This window comes from Xiphophorus maculatus, chromosome 6 (genome assembly GCF_002775205.1).
Source record: "Xiphophorus maculatus strain JP 163 A chromosome 6, X_maculatus-5.0-male, whole genome shotgun sequence".
NCBI classification, from domain to species: Eukaryota; Metazoa; Chordata; class Actinopteri; order Cyprinodontiformes; family Poeciliidae; genus Xiphophorus; species Xiphophorus maculatus.
In genome coordinates, this window is record NC_036448.1 from 26,949,427 (window position 1) to 26,972,173 (window position 22,747).

At 38.6% G+C, this 22,747-nt stretch overlaps 2 protein-coding genes across 2 annotated transcripts in view; both read right to left on the reverse strand.

Annotated features, from left to right (window-relative positions):
* The window catches only part of LOC102226120 (nuclear receptor coactivator 2-like), a 52,805-nt gene extending 43,090 nt beyond the window's left edge, over positions 1-9,715 (reverse strand). The window contains exon 1 of the mRNA XM_023335169.1: positions 9,579-9,715. The gene's annotated coding sequence lies outside the window, so the exon portion shown is untranslated. The remainder of the gene's footprint in view (positions 1-9,578) is intronic.
* A 2,235-nt stretch (positions 9,716-11,950) lies between these two features.
* lactb2 (lactamase beta 2) lies at positions 11,951-16,205 on the reverse strand. Its single transcript, XM_005796621.3, has 7 exons — positions 15,987-16,205; positions 15,079-15,239; positions 14,830-14,950; positions 14,525-14,703; positions 13,667-13,815; positions 12,980-13,067; positions 11,951-12,882 (listed from the first exon to the last, which is right to left on the reverse strand). The coding sequence occupies exons 1-7, from the start codon at positions 16,106-16,108 to the stop codon at positions 12,839-12,841; spliced, it is 864 nt and encodes a 287-aa protein (XP_005796678.2). The 5' UTR covers positions 16,109-16,205; the 3' UTR covers positions 11,951-12,838.
* Between the last annotated feature and the right edge of the window lie 6,542 nt (positions 16,206-22,747).

Consider the following 22,747-nt stretch of genomic DNA (forward strand, 5'->3'; position numbering starts at 1 on the left):
AGTGGCGCAGTTGGCAGAACTGTTGCTTTGCAGCAAGAAGATCCTGGGTTCGACTCCCAGCCTGGGCCATGTTCTCCCTAGGTGTGTGTGCATGGTTGTTTGTCCTGTCTGTCTCTGTGTTGCCCTGTGACAGACTGGTGACCTGTCCATGGTGACCCCGCCTCTCGCCCCAAACGTTCGCTGGAGAGGCACCAGCATCCCTGCCGACCCCACTAGGGACAACACGGCAATTTTTGCGCTAGGATGAGATGATTTTTCAGGCGTATTGACATTAGTGTATTCCGTAAAATTGCAATGGGAACTCTTATAAAGTAATTAGAAGCAGGGTTGGACAAAATCCCATTTGGTCATAATTGGATCACAGCAAACATGAGGAAGAAGGTGCTCTGCTTAGATAAGAAAGAAACTTAACATTTGTCCTACACACAAAGTTTCACGTGATGAAAAACTAAAACTGTGCAACATCCCAGAGGTAAAACTTGGTGGTGGGGATGCTGTTCCTACAAAATACATGACAACAATGAAAGAAATCTTATGAGAGGCTACAAAAAACTTAAAATATACACAGAGGTTCAAAGACCCAGTTAATGTCCAGACTTAAATTTCATTAAGAATATGTATCAAGGCTTGAAAATTACAACTGTGCATTGGTGTATGATAAATCCCAATAAAATACATTGGTGTTTTAGTTTATAACACAACAAAATGTAAACCAGTTCAAGGGGTATGAAAACTTTTGCAGCATTGTGTTTGGCTTAAAAATTGATCAGTTAAGTTTTTTTTTATCTAATTTATGCAGCTCATCTTAAGTCTTATGAGCTCTTAGTGTTCAGTCCAATATTTGGGCCAGTGAGAAAGAGGGGGCGGGGCTAGAGTAACCAAAAAACACCAAATGAAAAAGCAGCAAAAAGAAGAAGTTGGTTTTTTGGTTGGCGTCCAAAGCCAAAGCATCTGCTGCCGCCTCCTCCCAGCGCGTGCACATCTCAGGGCAGATGATAGGTCGTTCCTGTACATGTGGGACTGCGGCCTTCACAGTCACCCTGGAGAACTCAAACCGCTGAAACTTCAGCATGCACCTGCCACTGCTGGGAGGGTTGCATGTTTTCAGAGCTCGTCAGTTAATGCGTGTGCATCAGTGTGTGTCCGTGTAGGAGGGACGGACAGCTGATCTCTTCCCAACTGCTGTGCAAACTTCACAAATCGCACACACAAGCACAGATGTCGTTCCTGTATGCACAATGACACAAGAACTCCATGTGCTTCAGATTGATGATTAATTTCAGGAAGACGTTTGTGTTAACCATTGCAGACAGACAAAGTTGGATAAAAAATAAACAAATGGCATGATCTGTTAAAAAGACTCGTTTAATAGATAATGCGCTACTATGACTCACTGAAACATGCAGAAAAAAAGTTATTTAATTGAGTTTGATTAGACCTTAGGATATGAGGACAGAACATCACTTAGTCTTCTTCAACAACATTTCAAAGCAATAGGAAGTGTGATCTCATTTATTTCCTTCTTGTATAAATTTCTCTTTCATTTCTGCATGGGGTTTTTGATTACCAAGGAAGAAGGTTGTGTTTATACCTTGTGAAACATTCCTGTCTATATTTGGTCATAAAGTGTGGATCATTATCCAGCAGAATAAAACAAATAACCCGTTTCAGTTTTCTGCTAAAATCCACCAGAATGTCTTGGTATTAGAAAGAGTTTGATCAGCATAGTAAAATAACATTTTCAAACGTATCAGTCACATTTTTTTTTAAAGCGGGCTATTGTTTATAATACTGCCATTTTATACCAGAATCGAGTAACTCTGTTGCCTACACTTGTAATAAAATGCTGTGTATATCAAAGTCATTTTTTTACATTATTTACTTCGCATCATAACCATACCTGATGCCTTTAAATTGGATTCTGTTCCTTTAAGAACCTCCTATTCTTTCCGACGCTCCCCCTTCAGCAGGTCATCACACCAACGCTTCTACATGCTGTCCACTGATGTCGTTAATTGTTCTAAGGAGCACTGCAGTTTGCATGATAAGCTCCACCACATGTTTGCTCTCTGCTGCTGCCACTAGTCTGGAGGAGTTGTGTGGGAGCTGCCATCCCCCCTGTGTGGAGGACTGACGCTCAACGGTGGAGTTATGGGTAAATGGGCGGAGCATTGTATGTTGCAGTTGTTAGGGCACCCTCAAATGGCTGCAGTGGGAGGTTCAAGGATTCCTTAAACATGAATGACTGAGTCAAAGCAACACTGGGCATATTTTGGATGAGGGGAAAGCATTATAACATGATATAAAACTCAAGAAGTCGATTTTCCATAATCCCTTCCCTTTAAAGAGATTATTAGGGATATTAATATTTGTACCACCTTTAACTTTGTCAAAAGAATTATTTATTAAGATGGAATTATTTCCCTTTTGAATAAATGGATTAAAGTTGAATGTTTAACTTTTCTAAATTTTTAAGTGTTGTATAATGTTGTTGCAACATCCATCTTTATTGGAGACGGCAGCAAATGTTCCTGTGTCTGTACCATCTCTGTTATCTGCAGCTTAATTCACTAAACATCCCCATGTTTCAACACAAGTCAAAGTTCATCCTGCACAGACAAAGCCACAGGTATATGCTGCAGGATGCTGTGGAGCGTTTGACTGTTAATTATTTGCATACTCGACACTGTGGTAAGAAAACTCTACGGCGCAGGCACACGCGTTGATGGGAGAGCACAGGGGAGCTGTGGAGAGTCAACGAGGGCCACGCAGAGAGACGGCCTACTTCCTGGCTGTGATTAATTTCTGTTACCAAGCAGCTCTATGGTAACACAGACATCAGTAGCTGCGCTGAGCTGCTTTACAGCGCAACCACACATCAGACACGTATCAGTCCTGGTCAGAGTTACATTTATGAAAAATGCACAACACAGTGACGTGCTAATATATTCTTGCACCTTTTTTTGAATTTTGTCACATTATAACCACAACGTTCAGTAGCTTTTCTTATTTATATGTGATTCACCAATACAAAGTAGTGAAAAGTTGAAATGTCATCCTGAACCTTTTTTGCAGAACCAGCTCCAGCTGCAAGTCATCTACCAGCTTTGCACAGAGACTTTTTTCTCTCCATTCTTCTTAGCAACATAATTCACGATCTGTCTGATTAGATGGTGAGTGCCTGAGATTCTCTGGACTTTAACTAAGCCATTCTAACACATGAATATTCTTTAATCTAAACACCTTCATTTTGACAGTAAGTATATCTTGAATTATCTTTCTGGACTGTAAAATGTAAAACACTTTTATCAGATCACTGTGTGAACTCCATCACTTTACCTTTCATTGAAGCCATATACTTGGAAAAGTTTGTATTGGATCGGTTTTAAAAGTCACAATATAATCCCTATTAGAGATTTTCTTCTTGTCTCGTTGATTCTCAGTGCTAATGTAGTATAGATGAGTCTCTTTTGCTGTGAGACCCATTTCATTTTTACAATTGTTCTGTTTCCTGAAATGCCTCGCAGCACGTGCCCTCCAGCTACAAATGAAAACAATAAACCGAGCTGCGACACATTCTACGAATCTTTGACATCATCTGGGGACAGGAAAGTTCTGTGCTGAGTCATTCATCTAAATAAAAAACAACAAACAAACAAAAACAAAACTTTCATTTTTAAAAAAAAGTCACATTTAAAAAAAAAAAAAGAAGCTCACAGTAGTGAATAGCGGCATTTCAATCTGGCCTGAATGAATTTTGCCCATTGTGTGGATAACCCATCTCACTGGGGAACATCTGAATGAGCTCTGGCCAGCGGCAGTGTTTGCTCTACAAAAGCTTGTTATGCCATTAGCTTGTAACATCCAACTGCAGGCCTGTGCAGTCACTCGCTCCCTGCACCTCAGCTTTGCTGTCATAGTGCTGGAGAATTACAGCCGCCGTCAAATCCAGCTAACCAAATTAGCACCTGTTATGCAACCTGCTGCACTTGGCTCCCTGGTCTGGAGCGTAATCCTGCACAGCTCTCAGTACGGTGGTCTGCACGTAGAAGGCTCCTGTAGACTGTACAAACAGAACTGTTCATGTTCCGTAAGAAAGCAACTTTGCTGCCATTCCTAACGATTTTTTATATTTAATGAAAAAGTCAGAGTTTCAACAATAAAATGTTGGAATATGAGAAATTATTGATGTTTTCTGCAAGAAAATATACTGAGGGGGAGAGATTGGCTCATTTACACTGACTCATTGTGTTCAATAGATAGTACAATTTTTACATTGGAAAAATACATAGAAAATCCAACAATGCAGCCAGCTTCAAATTTGCACACACAAAAAAAAATATAATAATTTTCTTCCTGTTCACACATGCCATTAAAATCCTTATGGATGGACTTTTAATGCCATAGTTTATCCAAAAAAGTCCATGTGTCTGCTAGAATTTAAAAAATAACACCCTTAAGTATCCTTATGGGGGCTTTATCTAAACTTTGCTGAGAGAATGTTGCTGTGATTGTGGTGTTGGAGTTAAACAGGAGGCTCTGACAGGAGCCATGGCACGGCTCTGGGAGTGAGTGAGTGCGTCTGTGCATGTGCCTGTGATGGTTAATTAGAGCACTTGGTCCCAGGAGGATCAGACATGGAAGACGACTGTCTCTGCTACGTGACAGAAAGCCAGGGCAGCGTGCGGTTGATTAGTTAGTGGCAGCAAGAAAGGCTGGACGTAAACAAACATAGATTAGCAGACAAGCTGACACACGCCCATGGTACATTTAAATAAATGTAAAAATGAACCGGACGTGTGGAACTTCATGGACAAAGTGGACCTCGAAACACACACACGCTAAAGTTATCTCTTTTTGTGTGGTAAAGATGCATTTTACTTGAGTGTTGGTTGTTGGGTTATTAGGATTTCAGCAATTGGAGTGAGGATGTTGCTCTGTGAAGTAAAGAGGATAAAAAACAGAAGGAAAGTAGTTTCTAGGAAAAGAACAAACATGAACTTCTGTTAAACTTGAAGATAATTTTCAGTGGCAGTGGCTACAGACGTCTCACAATCACAAGGTTGTTGATTACACTGCGGTTTGCCCAGCGCCATAATCAAAGTGTCCTTGGGCAAAGCACTGCTTCCAAACTATCCCTAAAAGACCCATATATAAAATATAATAGATTTGGTTGTCACCCTGTAAATGCATCAACAATCCTGGAAAAAAGGAAGTAAAAATGAAGTTAAATTGATGGTGGCCAAAATGGTGAACTTCAACATATCTAGGGTTCTTTACAGTAGGGCTGGGTTTTTTTATATATATTGTTTGTACTTTTTGTTTCATGTGGTAACACTGTTATTAACAGAGTTCAACACATGGCAGCAGAGGGTGGTTTGTGGTTCACCATACACTGAAAAGCTTTATACCAAAATAAAGAAAAATAACACCTAACAGCCAAACAATTGCAGTTTCAGAAGAAGTAAAGTTATCACAAAGTGGAAACTAAAGCAAAACGTGAGCTATAACTACAGGAAATGGATATCCCTAACACCAGTGAGATGTTAGATACACATAAATGCAACTTCTGTACTGCAGTGCTACGTTTCACTGGTAAAACTTGATGTAAACAGGCAAAAAATTTTTGCAACAAAATCTTGCAAACGATAGCCCATAGCAATTCACGTAGCATCGCACCTAGCTGCATTTTCAGGCTGCATTGTCACCCAATATTTTAGAAAAATCCACACATTTTTCCACAAATAATTTGGAGTCACACTCCACAGAAAATACCATACTAAGGTGAATCTGCAAAAACTGAAATATAAATAGTTGGGTGTCCACTGTGAATGAAAGTTATGGATATTTCCGATATCCATAACTTTCCAGCGCCATAATCAAAGTGTCCTTGGGCAAAACACTAATCAACATCATATATACTAGATTATAATATATTATTATGTTATTTTAACAGTAGCAATGAATTCTTATCCCATTTGTTTTTACTTTAAGTCTTTGTGTAAATATCATAAATTTGTGTTGGATTCTACTCCAGGTTTTTATGGTGTTATAACTTTATATCCTACAGGTATTTTTGTGTTTTTTGTATTTCGTAGGTGATTTAACAGTTGTTTAGCTAGCAAACAACTGTCAGCTAACCATTCATGTTAAAAGCATGAATGGTTAGCTGATTATTATCAATAAGCCAATAACTTTTAATGTCTAATTGTCTTACATAAGTAAAAATTTGACTAAAAAACCACAGACAGCTATTGCGTAAATTTGGCCAAGTTTAATGTCCACAGAACCTTTAATATTTTCTCATGTTATGACCACAAACTTCACTACACGTATGTGACAAACCAAAACAAAGCAGCTTTTCTTGGATTTTCAACCTTTTCGCAAATAAAAATCTAAAGAGTGTGGTGTGCCTTTCTCTGGAATTCCAAGTAAAAGTCTTTAAAGCTAAAATTGTGTCCATTCGTCTTTGCAGAATAGCTTGAATTTAGCTCAGTCGATTTTCCCATAAACTCTTGACTCTCCTGTTCCTGCTGAACAAAAACACCCCAACACCATGATGCTGCCACCACCATGCATCACCACTGGGATGAGACCCTGTCGTATCACCAGTGATGTCTTAGTAGGCATGTAGTTGTGCCATACTTTCTCCAACTTTAAAATGATGAATTGAACAGGGCTCAGTGATACATTAGTCATATAGTTTTATAACTTCACTGTCTGCAATGATGTTGTTTGCACAGGCAGCCAGTCCTCAGCCCTTCCTCCTTCTGTCTGCCATTGGCCAGGACTTCACGTGATCTGTCACATGGTTCAGTCAATTCAAGCCACTAAGGATCCCTCCCTGGGCAAGCTGCCAACCTGAAGTTAAGATCTTGATCTGGAGTACATTCCTGCACTCTTCCAGCAAGACTACAGGTTGGTTTTTAGAATAGACAAACACTTTTCTAAACCACATGCTTCAAGGGTGAAATTACTACCCTGGTAGTGAAAGTAAGGTCAATTATACCAAAGGCATTTGGAAAACACAATTATGTCACATCCAGGTGGATCCCTGAACAACAACAAACAGTGGAAGAAGGTTTTTTTCCATCTTGTGGAACAGTCAAAGTTCACACTTGCTCCAAATTCCTAACAAGGGAACAAAGCATCTGAAGAATCGGGTATCCTCCAAGGCAGGAGGCTAAACGCCAAGAGGCTCTGGAAACCTGCTATACATGTTGTAATCCTTTACAAAGTTCACCATTGGCTGCTGAGAAGAGCAAATAGGTTTTAAAAAGAGCCTAAAAAACTAAATCAAGAGTCCAGCCCTCAAAGATAACACAACCAGACGAGTCAGATGGCACCTGTCACGTAGGCAAACTGACAGGTTTCTTACATGAACATACCAGCACAACAGCAAACACAGGCACATTCTTGTTCCTCCGCTGACAGAGCGAAACCTCAGAGTTAAACAATAAGTCAGGACCTGCGCTTAATTTCTAGTCTGTAATAACTCGAATAACACGTTTGGCCGGTGTCACGATCCTCATCAGATGCCATGATCCAAGAATGCATTCAAGCACAATGTGATAGATGGGATTCTGAGAGGAGGAATGTCACTGGGAAAATACGGGAAAATACTCTCTGCGGAGCAAATGATTTATGTTTTGGTATGTCAATTGCCTTCGAAGAGCTTTAACCAGCCACCACAAAGAATGCAAAACATGCAGTCGTATATCAATAAAAAATGTGTTTTTAAGGTATGACATCCGTGTTGGATTGTGAATTCTGAACAGAGTGCATGGGACTCATCAGCCACGCAAGAAGACCTGTGCAGAAATATGTCACCTCTTATTAAAAGAGGATGAAGTCTTTATTGGTTGTATTAAAATAAACATATTGGGTCAGCAGTCCAGGGATTCCTTCTGCACAGTGTCATTATTGATTTACATAGATTATTGAAAAGAAAATTACATATAAAGTAAAAAAACAAAATACCTGACACTTCATTACATTTTGTATTAATGCTTTCTAGCAACTTCCTAACAAATCACTTTCTTATTTAGAGGAACACCGGATATGTACTTTCAAAGTAAGTGCATATTAAGTTATCAATAATATTAAGATACTTGCTGCATAAAAATGTACAAGTATTTATGAAAATTATCCTTAAAATGCTGAATTTCTTGAAGAAGGTCAAACCACAGCATTTAAGCTAAATTTAAGGATGGACTTTGACTAAGCCTCTCCAAAATACTCAGTTAATTTTATTTTATTTTATCGATGTGCTTGTTTACTTGGAGCTATTCAGATGTGAACTTGCTGGTGTCCTTTGGAGAATTGTTCACTAGGGTTAAGCGAAACAAATCTATGTCTAGACTTTTTCTTTCAAGATATCCTGGTATAGCCAGCAGAATTTATGGTTCTATAAATTATATGCAGGACCTGAAGAAACAAATAGGACGCAGACTATAAAACTACTACCGCCAGATTTGCTATGATGTAATTTTTCCAAATTTAGTTTTAATTCTATGCCAATTGTAATTGGAAGCACACCTCCCAAAAAGTTCCACTTTTGTGACTTGTCACGCTGCCGTTTTTCCAGAAGTCCTGGGAATCTACATGGTTTCTGGTAAATGTGAAAAACTTGACTCAACCTTAGCACCATACTGAATCTATGATATTTGTTTTGCCAAGTGGAAGAGGAGAGATCCCAGACAAAACCAGGGCTGATCATCGGTGGCACTATTGCGTCAAGTCTCACTGATGCAGCTATTCATGCAAAAAGTGCCTCAACCAAATACTGAACTCAGTATAGAAATACTTGTCAGAATGCAGAAATGTCTTTATTAAAAATTCTAAACAGTCTTGGGAAATATTAAACTTTTCTGGGGTACAGAATTGTGGGTTTTCACTGCAAGTCAGAACTTTACCCTTGAAATATATCAATGTGTGAATAATGTGTAAATAATAAACTAAATTAATTTCCTGACTCCAATTACTGAAAAAATAATCATTTCTGTTCACACCAATCTAAATGAAACCGTAAAAATAATTCAATTTTAGGGATCAGAACTATTTCGCGTTTTATTTTGAAACCTTAAACCGGAAGTCTTGAGTTATGTTGATTTGAATTGACGGTTGAGATGTTTGAGGAAGTCCTAGATAAACGAACCTGTCACGGAATAACTTGAGATGTCAAGTGTAAATATGAGTGTCTTCTTCTTCTCAGTCATATTTCATCCATGTTGAACTCAAACAAGTTAAATTTGTTAGCGATTAAATCCAACTTGAAAGAATTAAACGAAAAGAGCGACGCTTATAAATAAAACCCCGCAGCTGCCGCTTCTCTCGGTCAGAAACGTTATTTTCCGACGGCTGTTGTTATTCCCATGTTAAATCTTTATTATCGTACCATAAATGTCGTATCTTTACTGTCGCGCCGTAGACGGCACAAAATAAATTAAGCCTGAAGTAGGTTAACCTTGATGTTAACTGACAGACACTTTGCACAAGCCCCTCCACCACTGTCGGTGCTGGAAATTACCGAGGGGGTGGGACTGGAGGAGCAGGTTGGGGGTCGAGCAGAGACTTACCTGGGAGTTGAGGTGCCATGGGCGGCTGTAGACCGGGGACTTCGTCGGTGCTGTAACGGTCAGCGGGACGGAGCGGCAGGAGCGTCCAGAACCGGAGCCGCCATGTTCATCTGGCTCAGAGGCTCAGAGGCTGTTTATCTTTACTAGTAGACCCCCTCCTCCTCCTCCTCTTCCTCCTGCCTGCTACACCTCCACCTCCTCTCTCCTCGTAACACCACCAGCTCGGCTCCACGCCGCTTCTTTGCGTCTAAAGTTTAAAATTGAACTTGAGAAAGCAAGACTTTGTGGTTGGAAATGAATACGCTGCTCGCTGCTTGGGGAGAAACGGATGAGAACATTTGCTGCTTTGAATATTATGTCATTTACATTAGCTTACATTAAAAGATTAAGGTTTAATATATATTCTAATTCTGAACGTTGGAAATAATATAAAACAACCAATTTAAGAGCATTTCCTGAAAGCCAAAGCTAAAATCAGTCTTCAGTAAACGCTTTAAGGATTATATTTTAATTCCTTTATGACTGATATAACCTTACAAGCGACCTTTAAGGACATTTCCTCAAGTTTCCTGAAGTTCAAACTGGGGGATTGTAACCAATCTTTTGAATAATACAGTAAATAACATTCAGAACGTCATACTGAATATTCCAGTTAAGTATTAGGGTAGGGGTGTACAAACTTTTTGCCACAATCCCAAAGTTGAAAGTAATTGGGGGCCATTTTACTTTTTTCTAACGCAAAATAATTTTGTTGGGATTTTTTTACCTGCTAATTTTAATGAGACAAAGTGGCATTTCCTTTATCTTAATAAAAGGCAGACACTTTCCTAAATTTTGGGGTATATTTGGTCTAAAAATCTTTTAGTCAATTTCTAGCAACAAAAATGAGAACTTTCTTCAAAAGCCCTTCTAGGAACAACTCCTGCAGATTCTGTAACTGTTATAAAGCAACCTACTTACAGGGAATGCTTCCTCAAATTCCTTAAAAGTCACGCTAAGAAGTTGCAACAGTACCAAGGTGTTTATCTGCCATAGTTGGTAAATAAACACAGGAACATCATCTTGTTAAATCAATAAATTTTCTTGTTATAACTATGTTGCAGCCAAACTTAATGAAAACAACACTTAGGAAAGGTGCCCAGAAGGTCACACCATGTATGTGACAACCTACATCTTTGTAAGCTTTGAGAAACATTTCATTAAGATTTATCTAAAGTCAAACTGAAAGTGGACACCAACCTACCCTACAATTGTTGCAACCAACTTGCGGGCTTTTAAGGAACCTCTCGACTTCCCTAAAAGTCACTCTGAAAAGTAGCAGTCAACCTTCAGGAAAACAAAACACTGAATGTCATAAGGTCAAACAATCTTCAGGGAACAATCACTCAGTTTCCTTCAAGGCAATCAAACTTAAGGAAGCTTTTAGGAAACTGTTGTTGGAGGAAGGTATGTGTATGTCCCTCTATGTATGTTGGAACAGTCCTGCATGTTTTCTAAAGGTCAAGCTGAGAAGGATGGAACAAACATTTTGCAGACATTTAAGGACCATTCTGTGTTCTTCAAAGCCAACACTTAGATTGTTGCAACCAACTTTCAGAAAAAGTTCCATGGAGGTTCCTACAAATTCAAACTACATATGTTAAAACTAGTTTCGAGAGCATTCCTCAAAGGTTCCCAGAAGGTCAAGTTACAATTGGTACAACTGATCTTGTATATATTCTCATGGAAGAGTTCATAAAGACATATCATGGCTGCTGGATCTAACCTTCACAAGAACATTTTCAGTAAATGTTACCTGAAGTTTCTTCAAAGATCTTGAAGTTGCATTTAAATCTCTTGAAATCTTCACAGAATATTGTTGAAAAGTTTCCACAAGGCCACACTGTGAACCTTACAAGTAATTTTAAGGTTTAAGGTAGGACAATGGTTTTCAGGAAACCATTAGGCATATCAGGAAACATATGTCATGTTTTAATCTTCAATTAGCTTTCAGGGAACCTCCCAATACATTCCCTGAAAGTTGGACTGTGAAAGTTGGAACCAAGAGTCAGGGAACCGTTAAATTCTGCAATCTGGTATCCAAATGCAGCACATCAAGACCTGTGTTCTTCATGTATCTGTCATTAAAGTCTTTCATAATGACATTTGCTAACTTCAAGTAAAATCACCAGTCAAATACTAAAAAGGTTTGTGTTCAAAACAGCAGCACTGACACAAAGAAAGTCCCCATGTAGTCAGACTGCATTATCACCATCAGTCAACGTAGAGACAGATGAGGTCTGCAAAGTTCAAGAGGTCAACCCAACAGAACCAATGAAGGAACTCTAAATAGTGGTTCTTCATAATGATTTAGCTGGAATCATGTTCAGCTGTTCAAATTCCAAATGTCATATTTTATTAGAATTAAATTAGTTAAACATTAGTTTAACAATGAAAAATAGATTAACTCACATACAACATGCATCAAAGACAGACAATAAGTCTCAATGTGAATCTTATTTATTTACAACCTCATCAAGAAAAATAGAACCTTTTTACTCTACTTTATATTACTGGATTCTTATTTTATTTTTTCTTAAATAACAACTGACAGATCAGGTTATTAAACAGATGCTGCCACCTAGTGATAACCTGGATACGAGTTCACCTTTTTTTTTATACAGACGTCACATTATGGTCCAGAACGAGTGTTAAAGGGACGAAATCTACCAAGTTAAGGAGAGAAATTGGTAATGTAAAAAATAATAACCACGGTTGTAAAAAAAAAAAAAAAAAAGAAAGTCCATTTGTATGACGCATTAGCTAAAGTGATCTGATAAGCAGTTAAGAGTAAGACAAATTTTCAGTTGGGCAGGAAAAGTCTGTAGAAAATATGTATGATAAGAACAATTTTTAAGAAGCTTGGAAAATTCAAGCAGACAGGAGCTCACTCTGTAGGAGATATCTCACTCTGTAGGAGATATCTCACTCTGTAGGAGATATCTAAGTCAAGGTTGTAAATGACCTTTGGATTAATTTTAAATCTGTGATGCAAGCAACAGCTCAGTCCATAAAAGACGTTTACCCCTTTAAAAACATGTAAAGCAACATGTTTAAAAAAAACATGCAATACTTTCCATTCACAGGCTTTCAATTACATCCATCACTTTGTAATGTGATCACTTGGTTTCAAAATGGATTCCCAGACGTCGTCTGGATGGATTTTCATCACTCAGGTTGCACGTTGCGTTTACATGATTTCATCTACGTTTGGCTGGATATCATAGATTACTTCTCCACTTGCTGCTCATAGAAGAGTGATGCACTGGGGGGGACATATGTTTGATTTAGACCAGAATGAGAACTGAAGTGGTTTATGGATTGTTGCATTAACTATTGCAGCAGAGAAAGTGATAAAGTACCTAAAGTGATCTTGCCTTCCTTCTCCAGTTTCTTGAGGTGATGAACCAGGTTGACATTAGCTGCTTGGTGCAGGTTTTCAGGGGTGTCCTGGAGAAAAACAGGCACAAAGGTTAAATGTAATGTTTCTTTGAACACAATGCAGAGTAGGGAATGAAATTGGGACGGCCATAAAGGTTTGGCCATTCATGTTCAGATAACCTTCACCAACAAGACAGACAAATTCATCAGAAAATATTTCCAACTTTGTAAAATACAGACAGTGTGAAAGTTAAAAGGAGGACACTGAGTACTTTTAATAAATAATGCACAATAACTTGAAAGCCTTTGCTGAATTGAGTCTGAAAGTCTGTTTATCAAAATAAATAAAACATACATGGTAGGTATAACACTATGATACCTGTAATGTGTTGAAATACTCAGGGAGGAGAAGGTAATTTTCATTTTAAAGTTTGTAATAAAAACAATTGGATCACTTACACTTTTTGTTTTTAAATATTTCTGTACCAACTCTGGTTCTGCAAAACTGTGAGTTTTTTTAATAGACAAATCTAACTTAGAAAAGCAGACTGTGTGTGTTTATTTATGGTTAGCATGCTCCATAATAACAAGTTTAGCACCACTCACACCTGTGTGCTTTCAAGAGCTTAAAATAAAAAGCTTCAAAGAGACCAAGCATTCTTCCTGACCTTATAGACGATTTTTACAAGCTCCATTGAAGAAAAAGGCTTTCCTGCTCCATCCTGAACAGCTTCCAGGATCTGTTGTTCTCTTTGGTCTCGGTGGGTGATGTAGTGTTTGATCTTGGCGCCAGCATCCTGAACCACAGGTCCGTGTCCTGCACAGGAACACGAGGAAAACTGTGCTATCTACACTGTCACCACCCAGCGGTGTAGTGAAAAACCTGGCTTTTTTTGGCTCTCAGCAGTTTAGTATAGACAAATTGCCTGTTATTGTTTACATATGGAGGTTTCAGGCATGCACACAGAGCTGGAGGGCAAAAAGACAATTTATTTTACTTGCCATCTACAGCTGCACAGCCAAGGTCGAACAATTTCATTAACTAAATGAAACCTGGAGATATAGGTATTATTAATGCAGTGCGCAAAAAAAAAAAAAATTAAAATCTGAGAAGTTGTTGAAGAACAACTCAAAACCACTCATTCTTTTTTCCTTGCTTTCTGCATCAGCTATGCTACACACAGACCCCAAAACTGACCTACTTCTCTCTTCCTTGCTATTTTTTTGATTAAAACTGCTTCCTGATCTTGCTATCTATTTGTCGGAGTATTGACAATTAGTAGAAAAGCACTGCATCCCTTTTTTTCTTTTACATAGCATGCATACATTTAAGATTTAACACGTTGTGTGAACAACTTAACAGCTAAAACCAACGCTTGTCATCGTCGGTGAGCAGCTTTTTGCCCCGCAGCAGGGAGATGGGGGGCGGGCTCAAGCATCTGCGACATCACATTGCAACGTGTCCAAAGAATAACTTTCTGGGGTAATATGTATAAACATGTTGCCAAAGCTAATTTTCTACTCACCGGGGTAAATGAGGTCAGCCTGTGTGTCCAGCAGGATCTTCAGAGACTTCATGTAGTCGTATAGATCTTCGAACACGGCCGTGCCCTCGCCCAGGATGCAGTCTCCGGAGAAGATAGCCCGCTCCTCCTCCAGCACCAGGGCCATGTGGTCGTCAGTGTGGCCTGGGGTGAAAAGCACTCTGAAATGTGGAAATTTGGCTCAGATATAACTAACCTCCCATTCAAACATGTTTCACCTTTAGAAGTTGTAACTTATTTTTTAGTTTACTCAATATGCTAATTCCCAGTGAAAGATGTGAACTGACTTGAGAGTGGCTCCTTCAGTCTGGATAACATCTCCGTCTTTTAGGTAAGAATACGTCTTGCTTCCAGCCATTTCTGTGACCCGGGTGGCGCGTGGGAGTTTGCTGACCCTGACGTCAGATCCTGCAGGATAGAAAAACTGTTTTCATTCATTTCATCCCCTTCAGTAAGCAATCATGCAGGAACACACAATGATTAAAAACGGAATCAAACAGCCCGGCCCTGTTTGAACCCACAGAAACAAACCAAACCGGTTATATCTCTGCAGATGTCTTCCACTCCGCCGGTGTGGTCGTGATGCCAGTGAGTGACGATGATCTCCTGGATGCTGGTGCTGAACTGTCCCAAAGCATTTTTCAGGTTGCTGATGTATTCAGGAATAGCAGGTTCTCCAGTGTCTATAAGCACACGTCTGAAACCAAAGTTAGAAAGAAATTCAATGTTTTTTTGTTTGGTTGAAGCTCAAGGAGCTTAAGTTCAGCAAATAACTGTTAGTGAATAGTGACATACTGAAATGTTGCAGGCCATCTCAAGGTATTACATAAAAAAACAATTAATGCAAAATTATTAGAATTTAGCTCCATTCATCTTCCCATCATTTCTGACCAGCTTGCCCACACCATGATGCAGCCGCTGCTGTTTCACTGTGGGGATGCTGGTTAACCATGATGGTTCGTTTTCTATTAGACAGCATTTTGAATGTAGTCAAACAGTTTTCTTTGTATCACTGCTCCATGAAGGTCAGATTTGTGGAGTGCATGATTAGTACTTGTCCTATTTTCCTACCTAATCCTCCAGAGTTAGCATGGACCACTTGGCTGCTTTTATTAATAACTATTTCCCCAGAATACGACTTCTGCAGGAATTTGAATGCCCTGGATTTGATTTAGGGGTATCATAAGGGGATAAAAGCTGACGCAATCAACAGAGGCTGACAGTTCATGATGCACTCGTTCTCATACTAATTAAACACATTTTCTGTATTTTTGAGCAAGTATTGCTGAAATTCAGGATTTTTTTCCGCTGAATTTGGTCGACAAGAGTTGAAAGTAGCATAAAATACGACCAGTCATTGTTCCTCAGACTTCATAACGGTTATTTCTGAATAAAACAACGACAAAAGCCCAAAAACATGAACTAACGTGTCGACAGCAGTCACCTTTGCCCGGTACCGACCAGGTAGGTGTTGGTTCCCTGCAGTGTCATCGGGCCCGGGTTGCAGCCTAGAACCCGAACCACTCTAGCAGACAGCTGCTCTATCCGAGGAATAATGGCGCTCATCGCTACGACGCTTTCTCTACAGCAAAAAACAAAATTAAAGAGGTGAAAGTTCAAAATAGAAACCTTAAAGCGTCGCTAAACAGGAAACGCACGTGTTTACTTCCGGTGGATTTGCCCACTTCAAAATAAAAGGTTTGGTTTGAATATATTTTTTAAACAATGAATTTTTTAAACAATGAAAAATAAACATAGCTAAATTAATACATTATTATTTACAATTACATTTGATTTTTTTTTAAAAAAAGAAAAGTATATGCTCTAAAATAAAAGAATATATAAGTGAAACTGGAAATTTAAAGTTAGCAAGTTAAGCTTAGGGCTTTAGTTTTAATTGTATTTTTAAAGCATTCAAATTAGTCAATCAGTTTTTTAAAATATTTAAAACAAAAATAAAAATGTAAAAATTTAATGTTTCCAATATTATATATTTTGCATTGACAATTATTATCTATTTTATTTTGAAACCTTTACAGAAAACCAGCAACAGGTTTTAGAACTTAGATTACGCTCCAAAAGCAAGCCTAATTTAAAAATGTCAAATGATTTCAATTCAATGATCTAATCGTTTGTGTTCAATTTCTTGTTATGGCATTTTTATCAAACCACCAATAAAAAGTTGGGTTATGTTTAACTGTGGGACTTCCGGTCCTCGTTGCTGCTGTGTTAACTATATTTACACCTTCACAATGTTGGGTCGTTTTTTAATACTAATTGACTATTATAAAAATCTCGTTCTGCATTGTGCAATTGTTATTTCCGTTTGGGATTTTTTCTTCCTTGATTTTTACATGATTATGTTCTTACAGACAGCTGTTCCTGGCCGGATATGTGAAAGCGTTGCATTCAGTACAGCAAAAAAAAAAAGCACAAGGTGGAGCCATTGATCAGTTTATGCAATTTGTTTGCCTCTCTGTAGACTGTTTTGATGTAATAAAGATGTTTTTTAATGAGACATCAGTTTAAAGCAGATGCGACATAAATAGATCCTGAATGAGTTTAACAACGAAAACGTTTCCAAAGCTCTCTCAAAGTTTACGTAATAAAACTTCATGACTGAATCCCTGTAATTACCGTTCATTACTCCTGAAAAACAAAATAAATGTTTCTTATTGGACAGTGGTTGGTGTCATTTTTAGGCTTGTGTTGCATTGATCTGATAGTCAAACAATAATGAAAATAAAAACTTTTGGATCTAAATTACTAGTGTACTTTTTTCAGTTTATTTGAATGATACAAGCTGAAGTCTATTTGTCTTTTACGGTGAGCACATTTTTTAGACACATGTTGGAATTTAGGCTTGCTGAACTTTTGTTCAGCTTTAACTCAGAGAAAGTTAGTAATCACCCTCTGATCTGCTGCATGTTTCTCCTCTCCACACCTTGTGGTAAACTGCTGCCATAAGGTGCCTGCTCCTGTCTAATCTAACATTGGTGTATTATTAACAGTCCTGGACTTTAGTTTGTATCTCAGAACATAAACACTGAAAAATATGTTTGTTGTCAGTTACCAACAAGGGGTTTGAAGAGAGGTTTATTCTCTGGAAAGATGCTAAATCCATTAACAATTAAATATTTCTGCTAATGTTGGCAAATTGTATCAGTGTATTTGAATGCAAACTCTGTAAAACACAGTGATATTCATCTTGAGTGACAGGGTTTCAATGTTATGTTTGCAAACAAAACTGCAGAACTCCTGCAGTGGAGGCCTGAAATAAAATACTGAGGATATTCAACCAGTGAGAAATATTTAGCATCCTCCCACAAATGAAGCTCTATGTTTAGTTCAGGTCCTCTCCAAAAAGTACTGCCTCCCTAGCAGGGCTGATTTCAAGGCAGATATCTGACCAGCTTGTCTGATTTATTTCTGTTTCCTGCAGTGAAAATGCAGAGGCTAGAAAAACCGGAGCAGAAAATTACTCTGGTTCCTCAAAAGGTTTCTGCTGTTGAAACAGAACTAAAGTCATTTCTTGATTCCTCATTCTATGCTTTGTCTATAAATATTGTATAGACATTGATATATAAAGGTACAAAACAGCAAGAGAGTTAGAGTACAAGTGCCTTACCCCATCATTTTACCTCTGCCATGCTTTAGAAAGGAAGCTCATTTGAAATAGGACCTTTTGGTTATGATTCACGTAATGTTCAGGTTTTTCTTCACCACAGCAGACAGGAGCAAAGCCTGCTTAACAGCAAATCAAACTTCTCTCCATTTATCAGTGTTGTATTTTATTCTGCCATCACTTTCAAAAAAGACGCTAAAGTAGTTTAACTCTTCTGCTTGAGGCAAAGACCGGCCTCCTGCCTGGAAGGAGAAGTCCATCTTTTCTAGTAAAGAAACAGCCTTAGACCTCAGGCTGCACATATTCTGCAAGAACAGGGAAATTTGTTCTTTTATTTGAGTTTCTCTGACCAGCACATTTTATACTGTACAAGAAACCCAAGAGCCAAACTCCTGGGAAGTCATCACAGAGCCCTTCATACTGCTGCATGAATCAGAGTACCAACCTCGCCCACTTCAAATTTCTGACTAATGGCGCAGTGGTTGTCAGAGCCCACAGCAGAGAAAAGTTCAGCCAGGATGATGTGTCAAGAACAAACTGCAAGAACAGAATAGTGTCATTTTTTCTTGTCGCCCCGTGAGAGAGAACATATTTCTCTCATCTGGTGGAGAATGTATAAACCTGTGGAGGAACTGACACGCTCAACACGCTGTAGGTCATAACTTGAGGAAACCTCAGAACTACATCACCAAAAAAAAGGAACAAAGACAGTTACTCAAAGGTTCCCACTTATCCTCACCTGTGCCTCGACATCCTGCACATTACCACCACTAACAGGATCCAGGAGAAGTGTCCCTAATGGAGCCTGCATTGCTTTGAATGTCTTTGACTAACATGCAAGATTGTCCACCAGATGCTTTTAAAGATAATAATGGAACTGCTGAAGCTTTTATTCTGCAGAATTGAGAGAACTCATCCAGTACTCACCATTTAGATACATACAAACTAATTTGGGTAGTTAGAAACCCTCCTAAGCATTACTGACTGCTCTTTAGTTTAATTATCTACCATATTATATGTGGGAGTCATAAGATGCTATGATTACACTCCTGCGGTGAGCAGACTTCCTCCTGGGTGCTCACGGTATTGAGAAAATCATGTTGTTCTAATGTGCTAACTGCTTTGAACATCATCCAATGATCCCTGAGTGAGAACAGATAATGAACAACAGATCCCACTCTATCTGCTGGACTGCTGATAGTCAGAGCAACGGCAACCCTTTGGAGAGCTTTGGGAGTGTTACACTACAATGTTCAATTTAAATCCATGGTTTTGTGAGATCGGCGCTAGAATGGCAGAATGAACTGCAGCCACAGTGAAAACCTCTCTGCCATCTTCCCCTGTCTGTTCACACCTTCAAAGGTACAGCCAATAAAGACAATTAGGACAGAAGCTTGTGCAGCAGCAGAAGACTTCTGCACTGCCATCATACAAAAGCAAAGAAAGAAGGGGGGCAGTGTGGACATTGATTTGTATAATTCTTAAGTTTATTCTGCAGAGCAGTCTGCTGGAAGCTGGGATACTGTAACCTCTTTACAGCTGGAGCTGCCTTGGGAGGCATTAGTGCACAAGCTTGAGGTAATCAAACAACACAAACTGCATTTCCTTTACAAATGTGTGCAAATCTTTGTTGATATTCTGCCCTTGTCAAAAAAAACACAATTTTGTGTTTAAATCAGAAATTAAATTACAATCACACGTGAATAGGTTTGTGCATGCAATAAGTCATTAAAAATCATTTTGTGTGTCTGTAAGAATATTCTGTTGATTATTGATGAGCAAATATCTGAATCAGATGTGCTGAAGCAGAAAAATGTCAGAAAGTTGAACTCTGAACTCTGACAGAGGAACTGTTCTTAAGACTTAAATCAGTTCTGTTAAAGTCAAAAGTTCAAGAATTTCTGCAGTGTTGTTTACTTCGATAAAGCTTCGCTGCTAATCTGCTTTGTGACATTCTAATCACTTTCAATCTGATTGCATAATGGAACAGTTTTGGTACTCCTGTTCTTCCATGTTCAGTTTTTTTTGTTATTGTTTGTGTATATCTTGAGTCAAGTAAGATAACTCTTTTAAGTTCAGAATTTTTAAAAAAGTTCTGACCCCAAATATTGGTGACAATATACAACACACAGATTTACTTACAGGTTACGTTCCTGAAGTTTAAGCAACGTAATGCCTTTAAATGGTCTTAGCTTTTTAACAGAACCTATTTTCAAAACATCTGGATTCTTTAGGCTGATCTGTTTTTAAATGCTAACATATGTTTTGTTGTTCCATTTGTCTTTTAAGTATCATTGTATTAGAGAACTCAAACAACTCAAGTGTAAGCTGCAGAAAAAACCCATGAAACGCTTTTTTACTTTCTTTTTTAATTGACTGCAAGAAACAAATTATTTGCAAGTAATGCGACTAAAACTTTAGTTGGGTGTATAAATTCAAGAAAACCCTAAACCCCTGACCTTAAAGCATTTGTGTTTATTGATTAACTCTGATATATTGGTATTGCTGTGCAGTGTTGATCCAGCCTGTAAAGCTTTAAATGAGGTTAGAAAAAATGGAAGACTTGTCTTTGCTTCTCTTCTTTAAACCTGTCGTTAGCTACACAATTGCTTTCTGGTTTGTGTTAATTGTCTGCCAGAGATAACTTGTGGATCGCCTTTAATGTTCTGCAACACCTCCATATGATCCAGGATGAGACTCCATCACCCACAGTTGTTGTTTTCTGTCCAGGTGTTAAAAGTGCTGTGAGACATATTGTTCAAACATCCATGCAAATTGAGTTAATTGCATTTGATTTGATGGGAGCTGGGTAAATTAGGTAATGTTATATGCTGGCTTTTAACTCTTAGTTGCTTTTTAAATGTAAGCATATAACTGATTTGCGCTCCCTGTAATTTCCTGTTTAAGTTAGCAGTGCATCCCTTCCCATTACTGCTCCCATAATACAGAATTTACTCAAACTGCCAATGGAATTACTAGACACTCTTCATTCAAGATGCCACCTAGTTTATAAGCAGAAACACAATGGATGATCTTTTCCAACAGGCTTTACATTATGTTGAAGCCATTAGAGCCTCTCTAGAGTCCATGACCAGTAATCCTACATGCATTATACCACCAGATCAATGCAATCAAATGAAGCTATAAAGTGGGTCGAGCTGCAGCTGTAAAAACCTTATGGAGGGGAGAATCCACACATCCTCCTTAGTGCCTCGTGTGATGTTTGTCTTCAATAAATTGTGACCCATAAAGAGTGATGTAACAGCAGGAGGCATTCAGCCCTGTATAATATTTACAGGTAGAATAAGTGGAGGAGAAAGCAGAGAGACAGTATTTCCCTAAATGAAATAGATCCTGGCATCTGGGAATCCAGTGCCCCTTCCCTCTCCTGGTCCCCCCCACCCAACTCTTTGTAATTACACGACATAATGGTGGTGCAGTCGGCCCATAATCTCCCATTATAATCAGTTTCGGCTGCCTCCACTCGCTCTCCACCATGGCTTCTAATTCAATATAAATGTAAATGACTGGAGGGCGGGAGAAGAGGCTCGGGAAGAGTATAGAGTGTGAAAGTGGGAGTCTAATTTCTCAGTAAACCTGCATCCCTGTTTCTGAGTGTCTGTGTTTGTAGCTATGCTGACCTCACCCTGCCAGAGGAGGGGCTGCAAAGACCAAAAATTACAAACATGTCCAAAGAGATAGATAGTTTGCACCATTCCTGGTCGAAAACAACCAATCAGAGCAAGGAGGAGTGTCCTAGTGCTGTCTATCACACTTGTCTATATGCTGCTCAATGTGCTAAATGCAACTTAACTTTTATGCGATGTCATCGGTGGCCATGTTAACTAGCCTTAGCATTTGTACCAGGCTCTGCTGATGGGACAAATGTTTTTAAAGGCTGTAGTGTAGCAGAGTGTAAGGGAGAGAGTATGAGCAGCACATACACAAGAATGATTGCCAGCGCTAAGACCCGCCTCTGCCCCATCTCTGATTGCTTGCTTCTGGTGTATTCCTGCAGTTAGTTCTGGGAGCATTGGAAAAAGGCAGAGGAGAGCATTTGAATTTTTTTCACAGACTGTCTCATACATAGCAAATATGTAAAACATTTTTTTTTTTTCACAAAAGTCACATGGCATCTGAGGAATTTCTCTAACACCTTCTCTTTTGATTAAAGGAAAATGAAGACTGGTTTTTGGAAATTTTCACCAAATTAACACAATCATTCTCTTCTTCTTAGGCTTGTCTGAGAAAAGTAGAAATGGATATTACAATGTTCCATCATTAAAAATGAAAAAAACGTTCTTCATTTTTGATGTTATTCTGAGACACTGAATTTGTCTTTTTTTATCTGAATCTTAGGAACATGGTGTCACCACAAACATGAAACACTAGTATGTTTTGTGCTTGTTGAAAGCACTAATGTTTTTTTGTCCCACAATAAATGGACTGTCCTGTGTGACACCAATATCTCCAATGTAACCGTTCCCTGGTATTGTTCTATAGACCTGCAACTTTAGGGTTCAGAACAGGTTGACTGTATGTGACCTGCTTTTGCAATGGAAACAAAGAAAATATCATAC